This window comes from Schistocerca americana, chromosome 7, assembly GCF_021461395.2.
Source record: "Schistocerca americana isolate TAMUIC-IGC-003095 chromosome 7, iqSchAmer2.1, whole genome shotgun sequence".
In the NCBI taxonomy this organism is placed as follows: Eukaryota; Metazoa; Arthropoda; class Insecta; order Orthoptera; family Acrididae; genus Schistocerca; species Schistocerca americana.
The window spans coordinates 393,725,245-393,740,118 of record NC_060125.1 but is presented as its reverse complement, the minus strand read 5'-3'; the positions used below and the strand labels follow the sequence as shown (position 1 = coordinate 393,740,118).

Sequence of the window (14,874 nt, the reverse complement as noted above, 5' to 3'; positions counted from 1 at the left end):
AAAAATCATAATATAACAATTTAAAATATAAGATTTTTCATTATTTAAATAAAACCAATTTTTATTTTCAATTCATTATCTGCCCTTTTGAAAACATTCATATATTGATTTTGAGTAAAACTAGATCATAACTGTTACAGCAATGATCTGTTTTTGAGTAATCTGTTCTACATTTATTTCTGGAAATGTAATGTTGCATTGTTTTCAATTTTCCGAGATGCATTTCAAAACTAAGGACTGTTTGATCATTAAAAAAATAAGCTTATTAGAAAAGATTTTTATTAAGAGCAACATTTTACTACATATCTACTTTACTTTTCCACATAATCGCTGTTCACATCTGTACACTTTCTGTAATACAGCACCAACTTCTTTAAGCCCTCTGTACAGAAGTCTGACACCTGGTAATTGAATCAGGTGGCAATGCCATTATTGATTTCATTGTCATTTTGAAGCCGATGTCCACACAGACACTTTTCAAATGCAAGAAGGGGAAATAGTTGGATTATGCAAAGCTGGGACTGTACAGAGGGTGATCAGAAAAGTTCTCAACAGAAATCTTGAATCTTCCCTTTGGTTTTAGCAGTGATGTGAGGGTTGCATTGTCATGGAGGAGGATTATGCCACATGACAGTTTCCCACATTGTTAATTTTGGATTGCACGTCTCACTTTGCTCAGCATTTCACAGTATACCCATGGTCCACGAAATCAATCACAAGGACGCTCTTTTCGTCCCAAAAAGTGGCAGCCATCATTTTTAATTCGAGAATGGGGACTGCTTACACTTCTTTAGATTGGGTGAACTTGAATGGTACTACTGCATTGACTGTTGTTTTGATTCTGCATTGGTGTATGATATCCACATCTTGTCACCCTTAACAATTTGGGGAAACATATCATCTCCAACTTATCTATAGCACTCCAAAACTTGTTGTGCACTATACATTCTTTTGCTCTTTGTGCTGATCAGTGAGCATTTTTGGAACCCACCTCGCATACAGTTTGTAATACTCAAGCAGTTCAGTGACAATGCTGTAAATTGAGGTTCAAGTAACATTTTGGAATTCATTAGCCAGACCACTAATCATCAGTCACCGATCACTTCGAAGCTTTTGGTTCACTTGATCAACATTGTCATTGGTCCGAATACTGTGCCTGCCACTCTGCTGTTCACTGTGAACATTTATGCAGCTATTTTGAAAATCTTGACACGATTTTCGAACTTTCTTGTCACTCATTATTTCAGATCCATACACAACTCATAACTCACAATATATTTCAGCAGCTGAAGATCCTTTTGCCAGCAAAAATCTAATCACACTGCACTCTTCACTTCTGATGGGAGGTACGACTGTTTTGGCCATTGTGATCTGCCGTCACCGACTGGCAAATGATTACTGAAGCAAACCAACAATGCAGTAGTTTCCTAAGGAGTCAGTAGACTGCACTGCATGCATGAAAATTCATTCAGAGTTACCCTCTGTTAAATATTGGTCACTATGCCTTAATTATGGAATGCATCTCATATAAATGCATACAAATCAATTTAATTTGGCAAGAAAAAGTACAGTAATAACAGACTGAAATTTTTTTAGCACAAAGCCATTCTTGCAAACACATAAAGTTCATAAATTTTGAGACAATGATGGAAGTGGAGGATACTGGGTGAAAACATTTGAGGTTCTCTTCTATAGAATGTTGTGAAAGGATTTATGCAATCATTGTTTAAGCATATATAATGAATAATGCATTTCTGTTAACAAAGAATGTATGAAGCAATGAAATTTTTGTTCAAATTGTTTCTTTTGTTATAGAAACCAAAATAACAAGCCATTATTTGAGAGAATTACTGTTCAGTGTGTTGTAAATTTTTTGTGTAATGTACACTCTGACAATTTATGAAATCACTTAGACTGCTCAGGGAATTATTTCAAGGAGTACTTCCAGGTCACTTCCGTCTGGTATAATACCATCTGCAGTTGCCAGATACTCCAATTCAGCTATTATCAATATGGTGATTTTGTTTAATGATTGGTATTTAGGCTAGTGGTTACACATATCAAAAGTAATAGCTCTTTTTGGTTACCATTACAGTTTCAGTACGTATCTGAGATAGTTTGCACCAATGGGTATGAATAAGCTAGTTAAAATATCTTTTGGAAAAAATAAAATAAAACTATTACTTTTGGACAATTTCATTCTTTAGAATGTAAGGTAGATATAATTAGTTTAAGGGGGCAGGGGGACTAATCCACTTGGGTCATCGGTCCCTTGTTCCTATAAAACAAGTCAATGAGGGAAAGCATAAAACAAACAAGATTTACTGCACAAAACTTGGAGAAAATAAGAAACCACAAGGGCTACAGAAGGGCAACAAACACTACAATGGAAAAAAGACAAGAAAACCACAGGGAGACACAAGAAATGGGTAAAGAGGATTAAAATAAGAGAACAGATGATGGTGGCTGTCTGATCATGAGAATAAAAACGGATAAGCCAGCCACTCTGCAACACATTAAAACCTCTAGCCTAAAATCACTAGGGTAGAGAACACAGAGTGACAAACGGCATGCACTAGAACTTCAATGGAACAATAACTGCCCCCCCCCCCCCCTTTCCCCCAATCACGTATAAAATGTAAAACTAAACCAGTCAACGAGATGTTGTCAGCTAAAGTAGGAGACTGCAACAGAATGTGGGCCTCCATCAATTGGCTGGTGCATCGACAATGGGGTGGGTCTTCATAGCAGAGGAAATAGCCATGGGTCACTCAAGTGTTGCCAATGAGGAGCTGGCAGAGGACCACAGAGTCCCTGCGAGAGGCCCACATGGAGGACTTCCACACATCCGTAGTCTCCTTTATGGCATGCAGTTTATAGGGCATAGCTAGATTATATTATTCCATATCCCAAATTTGAAAAACCTTGCGGCATAATACCAAGTGCAGGTCAGTTTCAGAGATGCCAATTGCCAGAAGCAGTTTCCGAGCAGCCTGTTTGGCCAGCCTGTCAGCAAGCTCATTTTCTGTGATTTTGACATGTCCCGGAGGCCAGACAAACACTATTGAACAACCGGACTATTTCAGACAGACTCCTGGCTTAGACAGACTCCTGGATGGTTGCACCAAAGGATGGTGAGGGTAGCACTGGTCAGTAGTTTGTAAGCTGTTCAAGAGCACAGAATATGGCCACTAACTCAACAATGAAAACGCTGCAGCCATCCAGCAAGGAGCACTGTTCAATATGTCCTGAGTGAGTGTAGGCAAAGCCAATGTGACTATCGACCATTGAGCTTTTGGTGTAGACTACTTCAGAGTCCCAGGGTGTGTCAAGAATCAAGAAAAAGAGACAGCGAACAGCTGCAAGAGTCTTTATGGCCATGCAAAAGATCCAGCTGAAGCTGCAGTCTAGGTATACACCATGGAGGTGTATGTCAATGGACCCAGAGGAGAGGTGGTAAAGGGAAGGACTCCAGTTCAAACAGAAGGGATTAGGTGCGAACAGCGATCATAATCCCTGACCTGGGCTGCAGGTGTGGGAGATAGACTGCTGTCGTTGGGGAAAGGAGAAGGTAATTTGGATGCTCAGAAGAGCTACAAATACGCACGACATAACTGACGAACAGCTGTTGGCGCCTGATCTGCAACGGAGGGACCCCAGCCTCCACCAGTAGGCTGATCACTGGACTCATCATAAAAGCTTCTTCCACTATTCGAACACCACAGTGGTGCACTGTGTCTAGTAACAACAATGCTCAGGGCGCTGCTGAACCATAAACAAGACTCCCATATTCAAGGTGGGACTGAACAGGGACTTTGTACAGCCACAGCTGTGTAGAGCAATCTGCACCCCAGTTGGTGTTGCTCAAGCAGCGGAGAGCATTAAGGTGTTTCTCAGCACTTCCGCTTGAGCTGATGAAGGTGAGGAAGCCAGGTAAACTGGGTGTCAAAAGCAGTCCTAAGAATCGAGAGGTCTCCACTACAGTGAATAGATCATCATCAAGGTAAAGTTCTGGTTCCTGTTGAATGATACGGCACTGACTGCAGTGCATGAAGCATGACTCAACGGCTGAAAACTGGAATCTGTGGGTTAGGGCCCATGACAGCAACTTGTGGAAGGTTTCCTGTAGCCGCCACTCAGCAGCACCAGTACTGGAGGAGCAGTAGGAAATGCAAAAGTCATCTGCATACAAAGAACATGAGAAGGGTGGCTCCACAGCTGGGTGGCTCCACAGCTGCTGCTGCTGCTGCTGCTGCTGCTGCTGCTACATCATTAATGGCTGCTAAAAATAAAGTGACACTCAATACTGAGCCCTGTGGGACCCCATTCTTCTGGAAATGGGGGAACCTATGGGAAGCATAAACTTGGACACAGAAATTACGGAGTGACATGAAGTTAAGGATAAACATCGGGAGTGGGCCCCAGAGACTCCACTCATGTAAAGTGGCAAGGATATGGTGTCACATGGTCATGTTGTAGGCTTTTCTTAAATCTGACAACTACCAGGTGTTGGTGTCTGGAAAAGACTGTTCGGATGGCAGACTCGAGGGACACTACTAGGTTATCACCAGTAGAGCAACCCTGGTGAAAACTGCCTTGGCACGGAGCCAGTAGGCCCTGTGACTCCAGGAGCCAACACAACTGCCGACTCACCATACATTCTAGCAGCTTACAAAGAATGTTGATGAGGTTGATGGGCCAACAGCTATTCACATCAAGCAGATTTTTACCAGGTCTGAGCACTGGAATGATGGTGTTTTCCCCCACTGTGATGGAAATACACCATCACTCCAGATGCGGTTGAAGATGACGAGGATATGTCGCTGGTAGTCCGACAAGAGACGTTTAATCATCTGAGTGTGTACGTGATCTAGCTCAGGAGTTTTATTGGGACAATGTGCAAGAACGCACAGCAGCTACCACTCTGTAACTGGAGTGTTATATGGTTCACCGTGGCGTCTAGTGAACAAGAGGAGTCTTCCTTCCATCTGCCATTTGAGGGTACGAATTGCTGGGAGGTAATACTCTGATGCAGAGGTCCAAGCACAGTGCTCAGCAATGTGCTCGGCACTTGTGTTAGCTTCGGTAAATAGTCAGCGTCGGTAGATAGTTGGCGCCAGTAAGTAACGCTAAATTGTTGGAAATGCCAGGGACACATGTTGAGTTCCAGTACCCAAAGATGCATCTGATCTTCACCCAGATTTGCGAAGGAGACATATGTGACCCAACAGTTGTGACATACTTCTGCCAAAACTCTTCTTTCTGTCTTTTTAAGAGCTGGCGAACACAGCCACGGTGCCATTTAAAACCTATTAGGTGCTCCAGTGATGGGTGCTTCTTATGTCACTGTAGAGCTGCCTATGCTCTTTAATGGCCTCAGCAATTCAGCAATTTTTGATGACCACCAAGTTAATGTCTTTCACCAGGGGGGGTGGGGGGGGGGCCTGAAGAATGTGGGATCGCATTTTCCGCGGCAGAAACGATCACTGTGGTTACTCTCTAGACCACCACATTGATGTTACCATGTGGGGGAGATTCAACAGTGATGGTAGATGTGAAAGCTTCCCAGTCTGAGTTGTTTAAAGCCCATCTGGGTAGGTGCCTATGGGGAATGATGCTGGGGGAGCAACAGGAAGATGGGGAAATGTTCACTACCACACAAGTCGTCATGGAATCTCCAGTGAACAGATGGGAGAATTCCTGGGTTGCAAAGTGATAATTCGATTGCCGAGTAAGCACCATGAGCCACATTGAAATGTGTGGGGCCCCAGTATTTATAAGGAAGAGGTCTAGTTGAGACAGTAATTTTCAACATCTCTACCTTGGTCAGTAATCATGGTGCCACCCTACAAGGGGTTATGGGCATTAAAATCTCCAAATAGTGGAAAAGGTTTGGGAAGTTGATTAATCAGTGCAGCTGATATGTTCAGGGATACTGCAACATCTGGAGGAAGATATACATTGCAACAGTTATTTCCTGCATTGTCCTTATGCTGACAGCCACAGCTTCGAGAGGAATCTGAGGGGGGCACAGGTTTGCTACATACAAAGTTCAGGACGTAGATGCATACTCCACCTGATGCACTATTATATTCACTAACGTTTTTGTAATATCCCCTACAGCTGCAAAGGGCAAGGGTCCGCATTGCCAGGTATAAGGTTTCCTTGAGAGCAATGCAGAAAGTATGTGTAAAGCTTAACAGTTGTCATAGCTCTACCAGGTGGTTGATTAAACTGCTGCAATTCCATTGGAGAATGATGCTGTCTGGAGGCTGGGAAAGCATGGAGGGACCAAGGAGGCTGTTTATGCCTCAGGGTCACCTGCTGCTACTGACTGAGTACTTTTGTGATTTATTTCCATTGGGTCTGAGGGTCCGTTAAGATGTAGGTCCTTTGGGGATCCCACCTCATCCTCAGGTGCAGAACTTGTAGGTAGCGGTGGTGTGGGGGCCATGGCAATTTCTTTTTTCTTAGGCGTCTTTTTCTTTTTGGATATCTCTCGCTGCTCCTTGAGCTTCTCTGGCTGGGAGGGCTTCACTGATTCAGTCTCAGGGACTGAGGAGGATCTTGAAGCCTGTGGGTGCTTCAGCCTCTGGCAGGTGTGCTCTTTCCCACTGGTAGGAACAGGGGGAATTGGGGAAGAGAGTGACCCAAAGGACCTCCTCCTAACGAGAAGAGCTGAAGAAGACTGATGCTTCTCCAGCAGAGAAATGGGAACTGATGTCCCTGATGGTTGGGAGGGTATTGCTCCCAAAGTAGGTGTTGCAGGAGCAACAGGGATAGGAGTGTCGTTGCCCATCAGCTCTCGTACATGCTAGGTACTGGGGCGAATAAGGTTTGCTTCTACCTGTAGCCTGGTGTACCTCCCATGGCGTAGGCATGGAGATGAATAATTGGTGGTGATAATTCCTTGCACTAAACTGGGAAATTGAGCACTTAGAGACTGCTAGTGTTTGACCACCAGCAAGAGAAGATGTAATCCGCTTTATGACAGCTCATTTGCCCTGTGCCACCCATTCTGACCAGGGGAGGTCCAAAGGACATACATGGGCAATCATTTTTCCCTTGCTCCATTTCACCATACGGTGGCTTGTGGAGCATGATGTAAATGTAGAAATAGCCTGAATTTTAGTAGGCACTTGGGAAGATAGTTGCTTTTGAATTTGGCATAAAGTATATGCTCAACAATGCTATTCTTATTATGAGTACAAATTGCATGTATGATTACAAGGTCCTCAGAGAGCTTGCAGAATGATACATTGCCCAGATGTAGCATCCACAACCAGTATCACTAAAAGTAACAGTAGTGACAGCCCTTTTGAAGAGTCTTCTATGGGCTTTTGATGGAAAGGCAGTCAATGAAGGACTGGCACACATTGGATTCTGGGAGGTACATAGCTCTTAAGATGCATAATCAAACAAAACAAAGTCAGCCATTCCTCTTCATCTTGCCCATGAAGAATGCCAGGAGCGGAAACCACACACTACACCATTGGTTCCCAACCTGGTAATAAATCATCTCATGAGGAGTAAAATAAAATTGTCCGAGGGGTAAAAACCAAGGGAGTTTGACTGCGTTTCAGTCCTAAAAGCACATTATTTTTACAAGATCTATGTTCGTTATTTAATACGACTGTAACACCGATTACATATGTTACCAATAATTTTTTTTTTCCTCCTAAATACGAGGGCTATCCACAAATTACATTACGTTTTGGAATTAAAAATAAATAAAATATTGGAAATTTTTTTTATTATTTACAGATGAAAGCCACACTTAAATACTACTTTTCTACATAGTTTCCATTTAAATTAAGACACTTATCGAAGCGATGGACGAGCTTGGAAATTCCTTTGTCATAAAATTCGGCCGCCTGCGCCTTCAACCACGTGGTTACCTCTTCTTGAAGCTGTGCATCGTCATCAAAATGCTGCATAGCCAACCACTTCTTCATTGCTGGAAATAAGTGGAAGTCGCTCGGTGCCAGGTCGGAACTGTACGGCGGATGAGGAAACAATTCCCACTTAAAAGATTCGAGAACTTCACGAGTGGCATTTGCCGTGTGGGCCCGGGCGTTGTCATGGATCAGCAAGATCTTTGAGCTCAACTTTCCCCTGCACTTGTTTTTTATTGCTCTTCTGAGGTTGTGTAGAGTTTGGCAATACCTTTGAGAGTTTATTGTAGTGCCTCTTTCCAGGAAATCCACAAAAATCACACCTTTTCTGTCCCAAAAGACAGTCGCCAAGCGGTTGAAGGCGCAGGTGGTCGAATTTTATGACGAAGGAATTTCCAAGTTCATCCATCGCTACGATAAGTGCCTTAATTTAAATGGCAACTATATAGAAAAGTAGTATTTAAGTGTGGCTTTCATCTGTATATAATAAAAAAAATTTCCAATACTTTATTTATGTTTAATTCCAAAACATAATGTACTTTGTGGATGTTGTTGTTGTTGTGGTTTTCAGTCCTGAGACTGGTTTGATGCAGCTTTGCATGCTACTCTATCCTGTGCAAGCTTCTTCATCTCCCAGTACCTACTGCAACCTACATCCTTCTGAATCTGCTTGGTGTATTCATCTCTTGGTCTCCCTCTACGATTTTTACCCTCCAAGCTGCCCTCCAATACTAAATTGGTGATCCCTTGATGCCTCAGAACACGTCCTACTAACCGATCCCTTCTTCTAGTCAAGTTGTGCCACAAACTTCTCTTCTCCCCAATTCTATTCAACACCTCCTCATTAGTTATGTGATCTACCCATCTGCTCTTCAGCATTCTTCTGTAGCACCACATTTCAAAAGCTTCTATTCTCTTCTTGTCTAAACTATTTATCATCCATGTTTCACTTCCATACATGGCAACACTCCATACAAATACTTTCAGAAATGACTTCCTGACACTTAAATCTATACTCGATGTTAACAAATTTCTCTTCTTCAGAAACGCTTTCCTTCCCATTGCCAGTCTACATTTTATATCCTTTGTGGATAGCCCTCGTAATAGCATTAATGTCTGACGTAATGTGGTGGATGTCATAGCTTGTGGAATAAAAGTGTAAACAATATATTTCTCACGTAGTTATCCAATACAAGCATACTTCCTGCTCTGTACCATGCATCTGTGACAGTAAAATTAATAACACTACATATATGTCACATATGCTTAAATATATCATGAAAATGCTTTCTCTGAGCTGTAGGTAGTTCCTGCAATGGACGAGAAATTCATTTTGCAACAGGTAAATGAACTAACAGACAGCACAATACAACAGTTATTATGTAATGGATACCACAATGCTGTAGACACTACACAGTACCATCATCATCATCATCATCATCATCGTTGTTGTTGTTGTTGTTGTTAGTGGCAATGGTCAGGTACAAGGCATTGACAGCTTGAAGTCTTCCAAATTTGCCACTTTATAAGAAACTAAGAAATCCAGCTATTACGTGATTTAAAAATAGTAAGTATAATGCACACATTTTAGTTTAATAGATTTTAAATTGCTGGGCAGAGCGCGAGCGAAGCACGTGACACTAGGGTGAGGAATGGTGCAGTAGAGTTTTCTGTAACAAGTGTCTAACCTCAATATGGATAGTTGGCTCTCTTTCATGAGAAGAAACTATACATAGCTCTTGCTAGGCTCTGAGAACTGCTTAATGTTTCTATATAAAAAAAACTGTTATAAGCAAGTGGTACCAACTGTCTCATTGACTTAGCAGTTCATGGTTTATAAAATAGATACAAAAACTACATATCACTTATCTTTCAGTACATACAAATAAAAGTGTTCAACTAAGATTCTTTTTCATTCTAAAGTTTTGTTAGGTACTAATGTTGGTATTGGTGGTGGTGGTGGTGGTGGTGGTGTTATTAGTTAATTCCTGCTTACGATCAGGAGTAATGGTCTTAGATAGGTTGGAAACCACTGCACTAGAATGTATCAGAATCTTTCTGTTGAAGAATGTACTCAGCTTCTCTATACAGATGGAGCTTCTCCCTAAGAAGTGAAAAATATTCCCCAGTCACATTTGCGAGCAAAAAGGTGAACAGACTGTACGTGATGGTGGTGGTGGGCCTCATGGGCAAAGTCAGTTTGGCTGATAGATCTTTTCAGACCTAAAGCAAGCCAAGACAATCACCAAATGTAAAAACTAAGCCTGCATCCACTGGCTCATATTCTCACTGTTGCCTAAAGCACAACATTCTTCTATGGCAGGCTTAATTTGCCTTGGCCTCATACTTGATCACAGTGACTATGGTGAAGCATGATCAAATTTAAGGGCAAGAGGTGACAGCACAAATCTACTTAAATAACAGTCAACTAAGGACCCAAACAGATACATTGTTTCATAGAAGCTCATTGTAAATTTACAAAAAGGCTCAGAACAGTTAACAAATTTGAAGGCTCTGAAATGAGCGGCAAATAAGCTATAATTGTAGAGAATCAATCATTAAGGGCCTGACTGACAGTGCTTGGTCCGTAAATAAAAGCCACTCACAAGCAATCATGGAACATAGATGGATATAATTTTAAAAATGAGGGCAAACTGTGACTCACCACTAGCTTTGGACACTACTTAAAAACTCAGCACTCATAGAAACAGCTGTCTGACCACAGAGAGAGGTTTTTTTTCCACGCAACCTAATTTTGTTGATTTTGATAGCTTGGGAACGGATGCTCAGACCAGTTAGGTTACCAAACACTGATGCCACAACAGTCTGCCTTGTGTTCCCAAGTGCCAGGCACCATTGAAGTTCCCACAAGTGCTTTTTCCAATGATAAAGCCATCTTGGAAAAAATTAATAACCTCTTCATGGACTGGAATAATGATTCACGAACTGTACAGAATAATACCTCTACACCCATGACTGTCTATTTAATATCTCTTGTCTGCCCTAGCAGCACACACAAAATAGAAAATAAAAATAAGTGCTCAGTAATGAATTGAAATTTATGCACTATTTCTGGCCTCCTCAATGGCTTCCAATGCTTTAATTATCCTAATTATCATTTGTCTATTAAATTTTGTCAGTCACAGAAAGTGTGACAGGAGCTGTGGTAGTTTAACAGGTAGAGCACTTGACTCTGACCCTGGATGTCCTGAGTTCAAATGTGGGTAGGGGAAGGGATTTTTTTTCTCTTTACAGTCCCCCCAGGACAGTACCAGATCCACTCAGGCAGCTGTTAAAATGAGTACCAGGCTATATCCTGGGGGTAAATAGTGGCCAGAATGAGGGGCTTGCTACAATTTCTCCTTCTAGTGCCACGACGGAAAGAAGGGCTGCACTTCATGGGCAGTCAGGATGACACTCCGGTCACAGGCTTGTGACCCAGACTTTAACTTCTTTTTTACAGAGGCTGACATCATACAAACACAAGAATTTCATCATCTATGAGCTGCCTTTAATGCTTCTGCCACTTTTGAATACTCAGGTTTTGTGAATTTTCTTGTAACAGTTGCTTTTCCTCAAAAACTTTCTTCTCTTTTGACAGAAAAGATGGATGTATTTCTGAAAGTTAATGATTTCCCCTGTATGCGTATCCATGTGCTGCTGCTTGGTGAGTAGGTAAGTGGTAAATAAGATTGTTCGTGTTGTCATATGGAAATGGAGTGAAATGCTACTGACTTTTATATTGACTACAGCTGGTTTTATTTTGTAAATTGCCACAGATTGTAGGAAAGGGTCTATTACTTTTAATAAAAAGGTGTCTTCAATGACTTCTGTTAATAGCTGCAGCAATAAATCATACTTATGCTGATTAAGCTCTAAGTCTGTGATGATATATGAGAATACATACCACTTGCCAGCACATATCATACATCGCCTCCCATTGTTTTCAACATACTCCTTCCTTGCCTTTGGTGTACATACAAATTACTGTGACTCATCAGTCCAGGCAACCCTTTTCCTTGCTACTAGCATACACTGTATGTGTTTCTGTGTCCGTGACAATCTCTAGCATTGTGACAAGCTAAGAGCTGATACACAAGTGGGGTGTGGTATCTGTATCCCGCAACAAAAAAGTGGCTCTGACTGGTATGGCTGCTGATCACTTGATACTGTTGTTGTTCAGCACTGAATTGCTAAGTTATTTGCTGCACTTTGCTCAAGCTCAGTTATCCAATCAATGTTGATGCCTATTATCCCCAAACTGAATTATTCATGGAATATCTTTGTCACAGCAAATCAGGAAGAGACCAGTAACTGCTTCACATCAAAAATTGGATGTTCCATTTTCTTGGCTCCCATGATCTCATTACTATCAGAGGCACTAACCTGCAAGCCTCACCTATCCAACAACAGCCAGTACAAGATTTCATGATGTCACAGCCATATGGCACACTAAATTATTGCATTCACTGTGGTAACAGGAGCACTATCTCAACAACACAGCACTAATACAGTTTTACATCATTGCATCAGAAGTACATTTTAAATTTAACCAATGTATTAAATTAGTTACGAATGCTTCGACATCCTTTTGGTAAATAAGTAAGCATATATAAATAATCTTTTATAATTCTCAAAGTTGCAATAAATACTAAAGCACCAAAAAATTAAGTCAGAGAGATGAAACAGAAATAATATGCAAATGAAATACACAGTCAGAGCAATTACTGCTTCCAGATTTTGAAAAATAGATCAGATAATATTACAACTGATAAGATAGCATTTGCACCCAACTGTCTATGATGAGTTTCTCTAAATTTTTAGCTCTTCGCAGCTATGCATCAACTTCTTGGCTCATTCTTTTTGCTTTACCTCATGATATTCTTAAGCACTTCTGCAAGATCCTTGTCTTCCGGTAGTACAGCTTCATCTTTAGCATCATTTTTTGTTTCTTCTACCAAACTGTTACACTCTCTTAATTCTTTCTTGTCTGTTTCCTAAAAATAAACCAACAATAGTAAACATGAAATACAGACTGTTACTTTCGATATAAAAACTACAAAACGAAAGTTATTTAATATGCTATATGTACAGCGCACCAAAGGTATGTAATTTTTTTATTTTAGAAATGCTACTCAAAGGCCTGAATTTAGGGCACGCTGTATAAGTCAGTTATGGAGCTTTTATTAGTGGTTCTTGTGTGTGTGTGTGTGTGTGTGTATGTGTGTGTGTGTGTGTGTGTGTGTGTGTGGTGTCATCTATTTTTGACAAAGGCCTTGTAGGCCGAAAGCTTCTATCTTTCGTAATATTGTTACATCCACTGTTAAATATTCTGTAAGTATTTCCTGGAGGCAACTTTCCAAAATGATAATCCTAACAAGGTTCTAATGCCATATCCTTCTGTGTACCTGATATGTACAGTAACACCATAAGTCAACCACAAAAAACCAGTTCAGAGTCAATCTTTAACAACTAAGTCATACTGCTAGTTCTTTTACTTCCTTTGTTCATGCTCGGAAAGAACAAATCCATTATCATTTCCTAGCTTCCATGCTGATGGAAGAAAGTCAGGATGTCAGCAGATAAGGAATTCATGGAAAAAATTTCAAATAAATTATGTACAATGAAATGGGGATATAGACATGATTAACAGTTTTACCAGGTTCTTTATGAGGGGATGACACAGATTTTGTATTTAGATTAATCATATATCTCTGAAGGTTCTTGCATATGAAGCTTTTTGCCTCTCAAATGTATGTGAATTTTGTTTCAATAAATACAAATGAAATGAAAAAGAAGGAAACAAAAATACAATGGAAACTCCAAGTAGGAATATTAACTACAGAGTGCTACTTACCACAAATAAGACATGTTAGGTTGCAGACAGGCACACATAGAGCTTTCAGCCATATCCTTCAGCAGTAAGGACACACACACAAACACACACACACACACACACACACACACACACACACAAGCAATCACACCTCACCTCATGCACACATGACCACCAACTCAGTCATGTGTGTGTGAGATGTGCTTGCATATGTGTGTGTGTGTGTGTGTGTGTGTGTGTGTGTGTGTGTGTGTGTGTCTCTGTCTTTACTGATAAAGGCTGCGGATGAAAGCTTCATGTTAGTTCTTTTAAGTGTACCTGTCTGCAACGTAATGTGTCTTTTTTATGGTAAGTAGCAATCTGTCTTTTCCTACACTGTTGAAATAAAATACATATTTATTCCAGATACATGAAGTATGCTTTTCAGAATTCTTACTATACCCAAAACAAGTGCCTATGCAAACTGTTTTTTATTTTATTTTTTTTTAATTTTATTTTTTATTTATTTATTTATTTATTTATTTTATTATTACTATTCTCATTCATCATTTCGTCATTCTGCACATGCAAAAGGTCAAGATGTAAGATCTGCCATATGCATCTACTCACCACCTCCTGCTCCTCGTACACATAGTTCTGGTTTAGAATTACAAATTATTTAGGAATAAAGGGGATGACTCACCCAAAGGCAGAGGCACTGCATTGTCGATAGATACACAAACAAAAGGAACAGAGCTTGGCTAGGTTTTGGAATGCATTTCCTTTTTCAAGCTTGTAGGTAAAATATGACACACACTCATTCACATGCACATGCCTGTCTCCATGATTGTGTTCAGTCGCACTTGCATGTGAGTGAGTGTGTGTCACGTTTTTCCTATAAGCTGGAAAAAGAAATTGCAGTCCAAAAGCTAACCACGCTCTGTGCTTCCTGTCTGTGTACTTATCGATGAAGCAGCACTTCTGCCTTTCGGTGAGTCATCTCCTGTATCCTACATAATTCACATTTCTTACTCTCAGTATCCATTCTCTCCTGTGTTTATGCATAGCCTTCCAAGACCGCACATGCTCTAACTTCCGAGCCACACTGTATCAACAACCTTGTCCACAAACAACAGATGGCAAATTGCCCACGTGGATTGTCAG

The 14,874-nt window shown here is 40.8% G+C and overlaps 1 protein-coding gene across 1 annotated transcript in view; it reads right to left on the bottom strand.

The window, feature by feature from the left end:
• The window catches only part of LOC124621816 (probable E3 ubiquitin-protein ligase HERC1), a 766,600-nt gene that overhangs the window by 367,721 nt on the left and 384,005 nt on the right, over positions 1-14,874 (bottom strand). The window contains exon 37 of the mRNA XM_047147255.1: positions 12,768-12,892. Within this exon, the coding sequence (XP_047003211.1) occupies positions 12,768-12,892 (125 nt within the window). The remainder of the gene's footprint in view (positions 1-12,767; positions 12,893-14,874) is intronic.